This window comes from Primulina eburnea, chromosome 15 (assembly GCF_022965805.1).
Source record: "Primulina eburnea isolate SZY01 chromosome 15, ASM2296580v1, whole genome shotgun sequence".
Lineage (NCBI taxonomy): Eukaryota > Viridiplantae > Streptophyta > Magnoliopsida > Lamiales > Gesneriaceae > Primulina > Primulina eburnea.
The window spans coordinates 35,896,091-35,910,610 of record NC_133115.1 but is presented as its reverse complement, the minus strand read 5'-3'; the positions used below and the strand labels follow the sequence as shown (position 1 = coordinate 35,910,610).

The following is a 14,520-nucleotide window of genomic DNA, read 5'->3' as shown; positions in this document are numbered from 1 at the left end:
AATAATTATTTTGACCCGGTTTAAGATCAAATTTTATGGATAACTATTTGATTAATAAAATTGGATCTTGAACCGTGTCAAAATGATTATTAAAATATCTTAAAATTTTAACGATAAATATTTGACTATTAATCTATCCTTATTTAATCCACTCAACCAAACACACCCTAAAATGATTAAAAGTTTACCAATGGTATTGTCAATTTTTTACAAATTTAAAAATGAATGTTTTGAGATACTTGCCATGTTTCTTCGCTGGAAAAAAAGTTAAAAAAAATTTATTTTGGATTTTAATTACTAGTGATCAGAATTGAAATCAATAATTTTGATTAGAAAATTATTCCAATAAATTGAAATATATTTGAATATATGACTTGACTGTGGGGAGCATTTGAAGCGGAAGCCTATAATTCATAAACAACTAATTGTAAACGCGAGAGCAACCTGTGGCCATCAACCAGCTGTTAACTCTATCGCTTAAAATATGATTCGTAATGCCATTTAATAATTGTGAAAGATACCATTTTTTAAATTATTATTATTAAAATATGAATAGCTATCGTGAATATATATATCTATATATATATCTAATGATATATATATAATACTAAACTTAAATACTGCAAGACTACCTCTCTCTCTGTGACTGACTGCGCTTGAAGAAAGGAACCAGCACCCCCCGGTGACTCGAACACTATTATAGCTGCCTCTGAAAGTACAAAGATCGTCTCCAGATTTGGGGAATTTCAGCCTTAATTGTGATCGCGGAATCAGCAGTGGATGTGGCGCGGTTGGTTACAAGCAAGATAAGCTTCGTTTCAATCAATTGTGCTGGAGGTGGTTTGATTTTGAGGTAATCACTTACAGACCTAAGTTTTAATTATCTTTGGATTGTCTGGTGATTGAAAACATATTTTAGCTTGATTAGGAAAAAAATCAGAGCTTGATGATTTGAAGAACAAGTTTTGAAGTTAAGTTGACCAAATATTTTAATTTGATTTTAAAGCTCTAGCATTAAAATACTGATAAATTGTGTTTGGCGCCGAAAAACTTACAACTTTGGAATGAGCGAGAATCAAGTTTAATTCGTAGCTTCAGACTTGAAATTATATTTCTACTGAATTATTTGAAGCGTGTGAATATTTACTGAGGAAGGAATTTTGGTTTGTAGATATTTTTTCGGGATTTCTAAACTTACTAATACTTAAGGAGTTAAGGTGACCATTTCCATTTTAATATTAGTTTTCAAAGGCTTCATAATCATGAATTTGGATATGTATGTGGTTAATATGTGTTTTATTTCGTGCTATGTGTATATATATTGTTTACGACTTATGTTCAGTACTGGTGTTCAATTCTACATCTGCGGCGTCTGAGAATTACTTGTTGGTTGGTTCCCTAGTAATCAATATGCTGCATGTATCAAGGTGCACGCAGGCCTTTGTTTCTTAATGGTCAATGTAACACCGACATCTGTTTTCTCATGTCAATGAGACTTCAGGAATAATTAAGCTTTCATTGGGTAATCCTTGCATGGTTTGTGGCATTTTAGGGATTCTCGTGACACCTGTGATGTCTATTAGTTATTTCATCAAAATGTTTACATTGTTCAAAGGTTAATACAAAACATTCCTTTTTCGCTGTGTGTTTCAGGAATTCTATTGTTATTAATGGTGTTTCCTGTATCTTGACATGAGCCGGAATGTTCTTGAACTTTTACATTTATGTATAGTGTAAAACTCAGTGAACTTGTTCTCAAGTTTGTTCTTTTCTTTGCGGTGAGGATTGTGGTGCTTCTCCGTGGCTTTTGTAAGCTACACACAACACCGTGGCGTCAAAAGCTTTTCCAGTTGAATCTGCATTTGGATAAGGAGAAATTCTGCATCTTTAACATGGAACCGTCAAAAACTAATGATTTGGGGCAATTCAATTCCTCACAACTCGGAATTGATTATGTTGGTCCTGAGTCACAAGTTTATATGGTGGATACATCTGGTCATGCAAATGCAAATTTGAAGCCTTCAGATATTTATTTTTTAGAATCTAAACATGTTCATAATTACTCTATACAGACCGGTGAGGAGTTTGCTCTTGAATTTATGCGTGACCGGGTCAATCATAGAAGGCCATTTATTCCAAATGTCTGTGAGGATCCTAGTCACACACCTCGTTACTTGGATCTAAAAAGCATTTTAGGAATAAGTCGTACTGGCTCTGAAAGTGGTTCAGATATTTCCATGATTTCCACCGGAGAAAAGGGTTCAAGAGTATTAGAGCGTAAGAATTCATCTTTACATGCAGAAAAGGTTAATGACAGGTATTTGCTATCTATGCAATCTGTGCCACCCGTATCAGAATATAATGGTAACTATATACTTATGAATTCTTCATCTGGAGAGTCTGGTACCTCATCAACAAAGCTTAAGATTCTCTGCAGTTTTGCTGGTAGAATCCTACCTCGACCTAGTGATGGAAAGCTCAGATATGTTGGGGGTGAAACACGCATCATCCGGATAAGGAAGGACATTACATGGCAAGAATTTTGGCTGAAAACAACCGAAATTTATGGTGAAACACACACTATAAAATACCAGCTTCCTGGGGAGGATCTTGATGCATTAGTCTCTGTATCAAGCGATGAGGATCTGTTGAACATGATGGAGGAGTGCACTATATTAGAAGATGGAAAAGGATCACAAAAGCTTCGGCTGTTTCTGCTCTCTTTTGAGGATTTGGATGATACTCATCTCACTCTAGCAAACTCCGATGGTGATTCTGAGACGAAATATTTAGTTGCCATTAATGGAATGGATGATAGAATGAAAAAAGGATCAAAACTAAGTGGCTTAGCAGGCTTTTATGGGAGCAATTTAAATGACTCGGAAGCACTGAACATTGAGAGAGAGACAGGTAGGACTGGGACTGAATTTTTAGCGATTAGCAACTTAAATTCAGCTGGCATCCTTGTCCAATCAGTGGCAACTGAATCTTCAAAATTTATCCTACCAATTTCCTCTAAAGTTGATTTGCACTTCTTCCATGGTCAGACTTCACAACATGATGAAGTCAAGCAGTATTCTCCACCATTTGGCTACGATTTGCATCCTCCTTATAATATGCCTCCTCAGACTGAGAATGGGGATCCACAATCTTTTTGTGGGACAATTTATCAACAAAAACCACTGGAGGGGAAATCTCTCAGAAGCGCAAGAGCGCAGGACACAAAATTGCAAGAAAAGGAAGGAAAACCTAGAAGCTAATGGTTCAACTCGTACCGATAGTGCAAGTAAGCAAGTATCGGTTAATAACCAATTTGTTTCTTCACAGGCGCAAAGTGGTAGCTCAAAATCTGGTTTTCTTTTTGAAGAGACATCTCCGGTGGCCTCTAAACTGCATGGTGAACTTTCTTCAAGGATATTATGGAATGAGGGGAGCCCCATGGAATCTATGCAGGTCTCAAAAACTTCTGATGTTGTTGATCCACCTGGACTTCCTGAATCCTATGAGAATGGATGTCACACCTCTGATATTTCCCCTGTCCCAGAATCAATAAATTCCGTGTCTGATCCTACCAACTTGAGCTACTTTGAGTCCTCTTGTCCTCAACGGGGCTTTTATTCTGAACGTGTTCCTCGAGAGCAGGCAGAGTTGCTTAGCAGAATATCGAAGTCAAATGATTCATACAGTTCTCAGTTTCTTGTTAACCAGTCACAAAATGACGCCGCCCAGCAGGATTTAATAACGCAAACTGAAGAAAAATCTCAAACTGGGAATGTAGATACTTTTGTGAAGACATCAATTTCTAATGAAAGGCCTTTCCCTGTGGAACGTGAAACACTCGATCATGAACTTACCTGGAACCAAAAGCTGAATCAAGATGATCCTATTGATATTAAAGGTCCCATACTTGAAAATCAAGTTCTTATTTCAGAGGCAGAAGGTGGTCCAAAGCTCCCTACTGTGAGGCATGCGGATTCAATACAACCTTCTCAAGATTCCGCAACTGATTGGGTCAATGGAGCAGTCGGCAGTCATTCCGTTGCATCTGATGCCAATGGGGATCCTCAACCTTCTACATGGACCGTAGCTCATGAAAAACTCAATGTTGGTGCTCCCACAACCGAACAGGGAGACATAATAAATTATATCAATGACCCGTTCCCTGGTGATCTACTTTCTGAAATTTTTTCAAAAGCTGTTCTTTCTGATGTTTCATCTGATATTGGTCCTCTTCAGAAAGATTGTGCTGTTGTGAGCGTGAATATAGAAAACCATGACCCTAAACATTGGTCCTTCTTCCAGAGACTGGCAGGGGATCAATTTGGGAGAAGGGATGTTTCTCTTATTGATCAGGACCATGTTCTTTCCTCTGCCCTTACAAAAGTTGAAGAGGAAGCCCCGTTAAATTATAACTTCCTACCTCTAGCAAGAGTTCCTCCTAGTCACGTGGAAGTGCAGCAGAAATATGGTGAAGATGATCAGAAAGGTTTGCCTCGTGGAGATGAAGTAGTCTCAGTAGCACCTAGTTCCAACTATGACGTATCAAAAGGAAATAACAGTGAAGGATTGCAATACGATGATTTGATGGATAATAATACAAAAATTGAAGACTCAGATTACAAGGTATTGTCTTTTTGTTGAATTATAGAAAATAGGGGTCGTTACTGAGTACGACTGCTTTTCTAAGGAGTGTTTCTCAATATGTTCTAGGATGGAACGGGAAATATCAGCTTACCTCATTTTGATCCCTTGCTAGTGGATTTTGATATACACTCATTACAGGTTTGTGCCAATATCTGTATTCTAATGTGGAATGCCTTGCTTTTTTGCAGTTTCACGAAATTATTTGACTCAATGAATCTGTCAACCAGTTGCTATTTGGCAACTGTTTGAATGATTTGGAATCAGGAACCTGGTGAAATTGCAACTTAGTGACTAAATCAATGGGAATTATCAATTGTAGTTTCTTAACCTTTTAGCTGTTGATTTTCAGATTATCAAAAATATCGATCTTGAGGAATTGAGGGAACTTGGTTCAGGCACATTTGGGACTGTATATCATGGAAAATGGAGAGGCTCAGATGTAGCAATCAAGCGAATAAAAAAGAGTTGCTTTACTGGTCGACAGTCAGAACAAGAGAGATTGGTAATCTTCCTTAATGAGTATGCACAGATTAAATTTTTTCAATGAGTATGCACAGATTAAATTTTTTCAAATATTTGCTTTGGACTCTTGCATGTTATAAGTCTAACAGCTAATTCTTCAAAATTTTAACCAATGCTTAGAAGTTGTAAGCAAATTGAAAGGATCCATGTTGCTTTTGCAGCTCTGCTTTTTTCGTGTTATTATCATATGCTTATAGTCTTTGCAGAAATGGCTATTAACATTTTCCCCACTTTCAGACCTTTGACTTCTGGAAGGAAGCTGGAATACTCTCGAAGCTTCACCACCCAAATGTGGTTGCATTTTATGGTGTTGAACAAGATGGACCAGGGGGAACTTTGGCTACTGTGACAGAATACATGGTTGATGGATCTTTAAGACAGGTCTTGCTTCGAAAAGATAGGTACTGCTGACATATCTTGTCGTTAAACCTTGTTTGCCAACCATCTGTTAACAAACCACCTAACATACTCTCCATTGGCTTAGACTAATATGGTGGATTGTGAATGAAAATGAATCATTATGAATTGATTTATTAATTTTGTAGTATTTTCTCATTTCATTTTTTAAAGTTATTTTTACGTGATATGTCCATTGCTTGATGCACTTGCAGGCATCTTGATCGTCGAAAGCGGCTCATTATTGCAATGGATGCGGCATTTGGAATGGAGTATTTGCATTCAAAGAATATAGTGCACTTTGATCTCAAATGTGACAATTTGCTTGTTAACTTGAAAGATCTCTCAAGACCTATATGCAAGGTTGTCCCATGGGCGATTTTTTGTTCAAATAGATGACTAGTGATACAATCTTATTTTTTCAGCCGGATGTCTAGGGAATAATAAATTGCCATATTTGTATATTTTCTTGAAATTTAGTTTTCGAAGTCATCTTAAAGGGATGTGTTTAATATGTCATTGCAGCCCAAAACATGAGGTATGTGATTAAATTCAGATGTTGCCATGCATTTGTCAGGTAGGCGATTTTGGTCTATCAAAAATAAAGAGGAACACCTTGGTTTCTGGTGGAGTTAGAGGAACTCTTCCGTGGATGGCTCCAGAGCTGTTAAATGGTGGTAGCGTTAAAGTTTCTGAGAAGGTCAGAACCAACCATACACAATCTTATCTTAAGAAAATTTAGATGATTGAAATTAGAAAGTCGATGTGATAAATATTCCAAGTAGATTATTTTAGATACTTTACAGGATGAAGAAATTTCTTGTTTTGTTGAAATTTGTATAATAAGAATTTATTTAATTTTCCTGCTACTCTATTATTATATATATCAAAATTCACTAGATTTTATTATTCATTTAACAGGTCGATGCCTTTTCATTTGGTATTGTCCTGTGGGAGATACTCACTGGAGAGGAGCCTTATGCGAACATGCATTATGGGGCTATCATAGGTCTGTGATTTCGACCCTCACCATTCATTGTAATATCAGCTGGTTGAATCGAGTCCACATGGATATTGGGTTCTGGATATGTCTTGTGACATTGTTAGCTCCTCCTTAGATTAACTGGTTTTTAATGCATGCATGAATCTTTGCATGAAATCTGAAAACTAGAATCTCTTGTCAGAAGACATACTGAATGTGGATTCGTGATAAATAACTCATTTCCCTGAAGTTAAACGTGATCCACTGACTTGATGAAGTCTTATAATTGCTGAATACTGGGCAGCAACAAAAAATATAAATCACAAATTTTGTGTAAAAAATTCATTTTTAAATCTTTAATATATCAGATACATAATTAATGTAATATGTCACAAGGGATAACATTTCAATCAAATATACATACAAATAAGTCAAAAAAATAAGAAATTTAAATAAAATACTAGATATTTATACAAATTTTGTCACTTCGAAGCCTAGTCTAGCCCTTGAATAAGTCTGCACCTAATTCATTTTCTGAATGCCTATTCCTTGTGACATTCTAAATCCTGAGTACTCTATCTTAGCATTTTAATGTGAATTCTCTAACTTGATTTGCTGCTATCCTGCAGGAGGCATTGTGAATAACACACTAAGGCCAACCATTCCAAGCTACTGCGATCCAGAATGGAGAAGATTAATGGAACAGTGTTGGGCCCCAAATCCTGCTGCACGACCATCTTTCTCAGAAATTGCTAGTCGGTTGCGTGTAATGTCTTCCGTGGCTCAGACTCGTAAGGCAAGTTCATAGGCATTCATTAGCTCAAATTGTCAAATGCCTCTATAATTATAAAAACACTAGATTGGTTCATTCCATTGTATATGCTGTAGACGACACGCCATAAAATGGCCTACACCATCACTGTAACTGTAAGCAAATAAACTGGAAAATAGGTACTCTGTACATATGAAGTTTTTGGAGATATCCAAGTTTTACTTGCCATGATTGGAATGAATTGAGGTTAGTGAACTGAGATTATTCAGTAGTTAACTTGCCATGTTAATGCAAACATTCTTGTCTCCTTTCATCCAAGCTGAGATGGAAAGGAGACACTGTAGATGACACGCCATAAAATGGCCTACATCATCACTGTAAGCAAATAGCCTGGAAAATAGCTACACTCTGTATATATGAAGTTTTTGGAGATATCCCAGTACTTGGGAAGTTTTACTTGCCATGATTGGAATGGATGAGGTTAGTGAACTGAGATTAGTCAGTAGTTTACCTACCATGCTGATGCAAGCATTCTTGTCTCCTTTCCATCCAAGCTGAAGGCAACCCTTCTCGCTTCCCACAATATAACCCATGCATCACCCGTAACCAAATACAATCATTTTAGCTTTGGATTGTCTTCTTCAATTGTCGATGGAACATCTGATTCAGAAGAAACATCATTAGTTATGAAAAATTCATCTTCTTGGAATCGGCTAAAAATGTCATTTTTCTCTTTTGGTGATTTAACATCTTAATTCCATGTTTATAAGTAGTTTCGGTAGTGTTTGCAAATATGCAATGGCGTGCACAATTATAAAACTCTATATTGGACAAGTATTTCTTTTTTATGACGTGTGAACCCGCCGTCGCTATCATTCAATATCAGCAAACCATACTAAATTATACTGAACAAGTCTTATGTAACAAGCTCGTCCAAGAAATTGTTGGTAGAAAGAATGTAACAATTTAACATTGGTTAGACGTTTACTTATTTTACTAATTCGAACATCTTTCTATGACAAAGAATATTTTATTTGATTGCGAGGACCGAGGACATTTTAGCATGAGTTAAGATTTTTCATTTTAAATAATTTTTAAATTGTCTTGTATATAGGGATATAATCGAGTCGAACCGAGCCGAACTCTTGAATGTTTGAGGTTGGTTCGTTTATAATCGAGCCGAGCTCGAGCTTTATTTAACGAATATATGCATGGCTTACGAGCTTATTCAAGCTTTTATCGAGACTAAACAAGCTTAATAAATTTGAATTATACATTTAAATTTTCATTAAATTAATTAAAAAATAAATTATATATTTAAAGAAAAATATATATTATGCTTATTAAAATTTGTAAATTTATTATAATAAATAAATTTTATAGATTTTCTATATATTTATGCAAAATCAATAAATCAAATATCGAAACTATTATTGTTTCATCTAAAAGATTACTCATTAACTTACCTAACGAACATGTTCACGAGATAACGAGTCGAATACTGTAAAGCTTGAGTTTGGTTTGTTTATCTTAACGAACCTCATTAAACGAGCTCAACCGAGCTTTTATCGAATCGAGCTTCGAATAGCTCACAAACGGTTTGGTTCGTTTATATCTCTGCTTGTATACTATTATTTTACATTTTAAATAATTTTAAAATTGTAGTTTATACTATCTATTTTATTTATACAGTATTATAAAGAATTAAAGATTGTGACCCTAATACAACCGATGTGTTTCTTACATTTCAAATGCTCATATTATCCTTATTTCAAATCAAGTTATGCATATAAAAATTCACATATCATCCAACAAAGTATAAAATTGTTTAATACAATAGCATCTTTTTCGTTTTTCATTTTTTTTTTTTGAAAAAGCATATATTATCTAAACAATAATTATACACTACCACAAAATACAAATATTTTAAATGTAGATGATTGTGATTTTACATTTTAAAAAATCGACTTAGTTCAAAACAAAGCAATACAATGCCAATTAACCTTGTGTTAAATTGTTTACCAGCCAACTCCATTTTTCTTAATCGAACATGTATTCACTTCCAACAAAAAGCCGCACGTCTATACAATAGATATAAAGCTATTCAACAGGACACTTTCATAACTCAAAGATCCGAGAAGGGATCACCATCTCAAGCAAATCCGATGATTAACAACAAATGCCAGGTCTAGTCAAGTCGTCCCAGTTTTGTTTGAAGCTTTCATTTGCCCGCCGAAATCAAGGCTTTGCTTTCAATTGAGATTAACGATCAATCTATCTCCCATTAACTCAAGCACCAGTGACAGCATTGCAATCCCGGCTTCAATAATCTTTTGCTGTAAAAAAATTATCTGGTATAAAACCCATTCTATATTGAAAGGTTTTGAAATCAATTTTACGAGTGTCCACAGATTTTGCTTTGTGTGGTAGGTACAAGGTATTTCTGCGACATTATCAGGGGCCTGATTGAGCCCTGAGTACCTGCATCATCTGGACTAAAATCTTTACAAATGCTAGAAAACGGCAGTTCATTTCTTGGAAGGCATCGCCTCTTCAATTCTTCTTATAACTACACTCAGACTGGCTCCATTCTCCAGAGCTTTGATCGCCGCTCTATGTGCATGTTTTTGCCATTTCAGAAGATTGTAAGATTGCAGCACAGACCAACGAGCTTGATTCGACATCTGTCGTGCAAAATGTTTAACATGTAAGTTCCATGCTGCTATACATTGTCTATAAACTATTTTGCATTCAGGGAGCATAAAACAAAGGAAGACCTGCACAACGGAAAGTGGGGGTTCAAGAAGAACGCTGATGCTCCTGAATAGATTTTCATCATTTTCACCACCCTCAGCCTCTCCGTACACAAGAGCTTCTGCTGCAATTCCGGCAAACAGAACCATGCAATATCTGATCATATTCACAATGCAGCAAACAACTACCGAAGATTAACTTTTATCACTCTGAAATGGTAACATCTACTAATATCATACATAACGAAATATAATTGCAAATAAGTACCAAGAAAATTCGACAATTATTTACAAATGCACAAATAAGACTAAATTTGAACACCGCCAACCTGTCAAAGGCAGTACCGCTGACATGGCCCTCGGCAAGCTCATTTTGAAGTTTCTCATCCCAAAACTGAGTTCCTGCCTATAACTGTTGACGATTAATATAGATTACACAGAAAATAAAATCATAATTGTACAAGTATGATGCTATAAGAAATAATCTATTGGCTAGTTATAAGATTGAAACTGGGAAACGGAAAGATGCCTGAAAAACATGCTCATTTACCTGACCCTGAATGCCCATCTGCATGGCAACAATTGGGTCTAAAATCACACCACGAATTGGACAACCCATCAGGTATGCTGAAAATTTACAGACAATAATCATATCGTCAAAATAATGCCACAATTCCATGTAAATACTTCGATATTATGGATCATTAAGCTAGGAACAAAAACATTTAAACATCTCATGCAAAATAACTTCAATTGCAATATAAATGCATCGAATGCCGGCCATGAATAAAAAGTTTACCCAACAAAAGAGCTACTCAAAGATCATCAAACACATATAACAAAATATAGTATCGCAATACTATACGGGATACAAACGCAAAAAAGGCTAACCAACAAGAAGGTGACCGGCTTCATGAACTAAAATGCGCCGCTTATACGGAGGCCAATAGCTTGAGATCTGAGCTAAGCAAGAACCACCCAGAAAAATAGCATCTAGCAAGGTCAATCCCAATACTGCTGCAAGGTTTGGTCTGATATCTATTCCTTGATTTAGCAGAATAGATGTTCCGGACAGTAGAGCAATCAAAAGAAAGCTAGAACTTCCTGAAACTCCCCACTTTTTAGGAGAAAGTTTTGACACTGAAAATACAAAAGCAAAGCAAGTAAAATGGGTCAAGACTCGGAATCAAGAACACTGTTACCCAAAAAGCAGTATCAAATCTTCATTACTTCGATTCATATTTCACAGTAATCAGAGCTAGCTCATGATCAGATAGCGTTACATTTGTCTGATACAGAATTCCAAATATTCACACAGTATTATCAGTTAAGATAAAGGAAACAGTTTGGTGATGAATCTATTACCTTCTAAACCAGTAGAAGATTTCAATATGGTCGGCGTAACATCTCTTGGGCACTCTAAAACTGCACATACAATAATAAATGTTTGTTCAAGCAATGGGATTATAAATGATCACGACAAGGGTTTATATTTATTTCAGATTATTTTACCGCTTACCCTTATCCCCTCTGGGGGAAGTTAGTGATAAGTTCACGATGATTACGCCAGAACAAAAGAATTCAGATTTTACAAAAATGATTTCATGTTATGATAAAAATGTCCCCTCCAAAAAATAGTATGTATAAATAGTCCCACACACGCAAACAGCATCAAAAACAGCCATAGGCATCAGGCAAAACGGAAAAGCAATCTAAGCTGGAAGCATCGGCAGACCGAAACCCGATAACCTCAAAAGCGAATTATGCTAACCAGGAAATCCAATTCAGGAAACGGGAATATAAAAACTTTACCAATATTACGATATTTTCCGAAATTGGGCAAGAATCCCCGGTCCTTGAGAAAAGCATAGGCAGTGCCAACAAGCTTCATGTCATCAGCATTCAAGCACGTGTCCAGAACCTCCCAATCCCTTTCCATTTCCCGAAAATCCAACTGCCTAGCACTTCTAGGGGCAATCGAAGCATCGTCCAGTTCAACAGGTGCATCTCTGAGGAAACGGAGGGCACGAGCAAGGTCTTTTTTCTTGACAGCTTCCTCGTACTCGTGCCACTCCGCCACAGCTCTGGCTCTGATGGTGTTGCTCCCACGTGTTTGATAGGGGAAAAATGATCGGCGAGTGGAAGAATTGGGTCTCAAAAAAGGAAATTGAGTCGCTGAGTGCAGAGGAGCAGCAACAGCACATATGGATCTCCCCATTGGAATGACGGACCCGTCGGAAAGACAAGAGGAGATATTGACAGGAAAGTTGTTGGGCTTTAAAAACTTTTGGGCCGTATTCAAGCCCATATCAGCGTTAGTACAAAGGAACCAAAGGATAAAAAAAACGATCGCGATGGGACTCGAACCCACAATCTCCCGCTCCGGAGGCGAGCGCCTTATCCATTAGGCCACGCGATCTTGTTAAGTCATTAACTTCATGTTTTTATATATAATACAATTAGTATAAACCCCTGTGGAAATAAGAATTGTTGTAATTGCAAGCCATCACACCAAATCGATAGATGAAAATACACAACTTATTTATAAATAAAAATCCCTTAAAGAGATTACAGATAAAATATGGTGATGGTTTAATAATTACAACTTAAATAATCCATTTCATAATGGTTGATTCCAAAAATATTAAAAATGGTGAGAAAATTTTAAAAAATAATCTTGGTCAAATTGAATTTATAAAAATAACTCTTCCCAAGTTTATTTAACCATTTGAAATGATAGTGCTTTTTTAAAATTAGAAAAAAAAAAGTTATCAATGTTCCTAAAAATGGTTGATATCTCGGTAGATGAAAGGCCTTGACAAAACCTTGTCTGACATCAATTACATCGTTACAGCTTGGATAGAATCCTACAAAAAATAAGGGGAATTTTTTTTGTCCAATATATATATTTTAAAATTTAAGTTTTTTTATAATAATTTTTTTGGTTTCGATCTTATTTTTTAGAATAGTGACTTGATATTTGAAAATTGTAGCCTCAGGTGGTGTCCATCGAGTTTTATAGACTGATCATCACAGTCTAACCACACAGTCGTAACTAATGGTTCATCTCGTTTTTGAAATTAAAACTTCAAACTTGTGAAAACTTTTTTTAAGTTATTGTTGTTATTTGTGACCGACAACATCTTGTAATGGATGCATTATTTACTTAATGGTATGTCATATTATGGTGGTTGAATAGTCCACTCAGCATTTAGTGAAGTGGTTGGCTCAATTATCTCTTTAACTTTGTCGAGAAATCATTTGTTTTTTTTAGGTCCTAAGGAAAATGTGACTTATGTGATCTATCACCACTTGAATTTGTCTTTGTCTTATGTTTCGGTCAGATTTGGGCGAAAACTCTTACCAAATTCTTGCTCCCTCTGGTTGGGGCACTCTAGGAAGATTATTTTTGTTCATTATCCACATGAGCCATGTTATAAAATTTTCAAAGAATTTATTTACTCCCCGACAGCTTGTTATTCCACAGAATATTTCTTTTCTTTTCAAAAATATATTCTTCAAAATTTGTAATCTTTCATGTCATAGTGCAATAGCATTTAACGGCTAACTTCATGGGTTCTTTAAAGGCGCTAGAGGATTGAGGCAGGGGGACCCTTTTCTATTTGTCATTTGTATGGAGATTCTTTCCAGGTCTCTTCTTTGGGTTTCTCGGTCGCCGGATTTCAATTTCCACCCCAGGTGCGCTCTCTTGCATATTACTCATCAGGATTATGCTGATGACTTATTGATTCTGTCTCGAGGTGATGTGATGAGTGTGAGGATTTTGTTGGAGTGTGTGGATAGTTTTGGGAGGATGGCTGGCTTGAGGGCCAATGTGTTGAAATCTAATATCTATATGGCGGGGGTTAAAGAACCTGATAGGAGTGAGATATTGAGGACGTGCACCAGCGCACCAGGGCCGAGGGCAGCACGACCTAGTGGGGCATAATACCGGCCCCAGCGCGAGTAAACAATTTAATTTTTGCAACTTAATTATTAATTATCTTAGAAGAATAGTAAGAGTAAATTTGACTATCTAATTAATTATAACATTTTTCTACCCGTTGTTAATGATCCTTATTCCTTAGTTGAATGGAATATTCTCACTCGAGTTCGTAAATCTTCTGGATGTGCTATAATGTTTATCATGCAGTATTAATATATGTACACATATACCGAGTAATGTATTATTAATATTGATGAAGCCATGCATATGGCTAAAACTATAAATATGTATGCGACACGACTTGACCTAAAAACCCGTATCTTGAGATCATTTATTCAAAGTAATACAAACATACATAATTACGCAAACGCACACGCGCACGCACGCACGCACCACACATATTATTAATGGTGGAAGCTGTTAGTAATATATGCGCTTTAATATACATATATAGGCAGTGCATATATGTTACCTCATGAAGCAAAGCTACGGCTTTCACAAATTC

General features: G+C 36.1%; 2 protein-coding genes and 1 non-coding gene across 3 annotated transcripts; 1 reads left to right on the top strand and 2 right to left on the bottom strand.

The window, feature by feature from the left end:
- The first annotated feature begins 629 nt into the window (after positions 1-629).
- Positions 630-7,571, top strand: LOC140814646 (uncharacterized). Its single transcript, XM_073173686.1, is given in 10 exon segments — positions 630-853; positions 1,654-3,239; positions 3,241-4,623; positions 4,711-4,782; positions 4,994-5,146; positions 5,404-5,567; positions 5,778-5,925; positions 6,140-6,262; positions 6,484-6,571; positions 7,174-7,571. Coding segments are annotated over 9 exon segments (3,825 nt in total). The 5' UTR covers positions 630-853; positions 1,654-1,724; the 3' UTR covers positions 7,353-7,571.
- Positions 7,572-9,350: 1,779 nt separating this feature from the next.
- LOC140814894 (uncharacterized) lies at positions 9,351-12,315 on the bottom strand. Its single transcript, XM_073173989.1, has 7 exons — positions 11,882-12,315; positions 11,435-11,494; positions 10,961-11,209; positions 10,620-10,696; positions 10,399-10,475; positions 10,094-10,226; positions 9,351-10,000 (listed from the first exon to the last, which is right to left on the bottom strand). The coding sequence occupies exons 1-7, from the start codon at positions 12,285-12,287 to the stop codon at positions 9,845-9,847; spliced, it is 1,158 nt and encodes a 385-aa protein (XP_073030090.1). The 5' UTR covers positions 12,288-12,315; the 3' UTR covers positions 9,351-9,844.
- Positions 12,316-12,415: 100 nt separating this feature from the next.
- Positions 12,416-12,488, bottom strand: TRNAR-CCG (transfer RNA arginine (anticodon CCG)). Its single transcript has one exon. It is a non-coding gene; the product is annotated as a tRNA-Arg (tRNA).
- Positions 12,489-14,520: the final 2,032 nt, after the last annotated feature.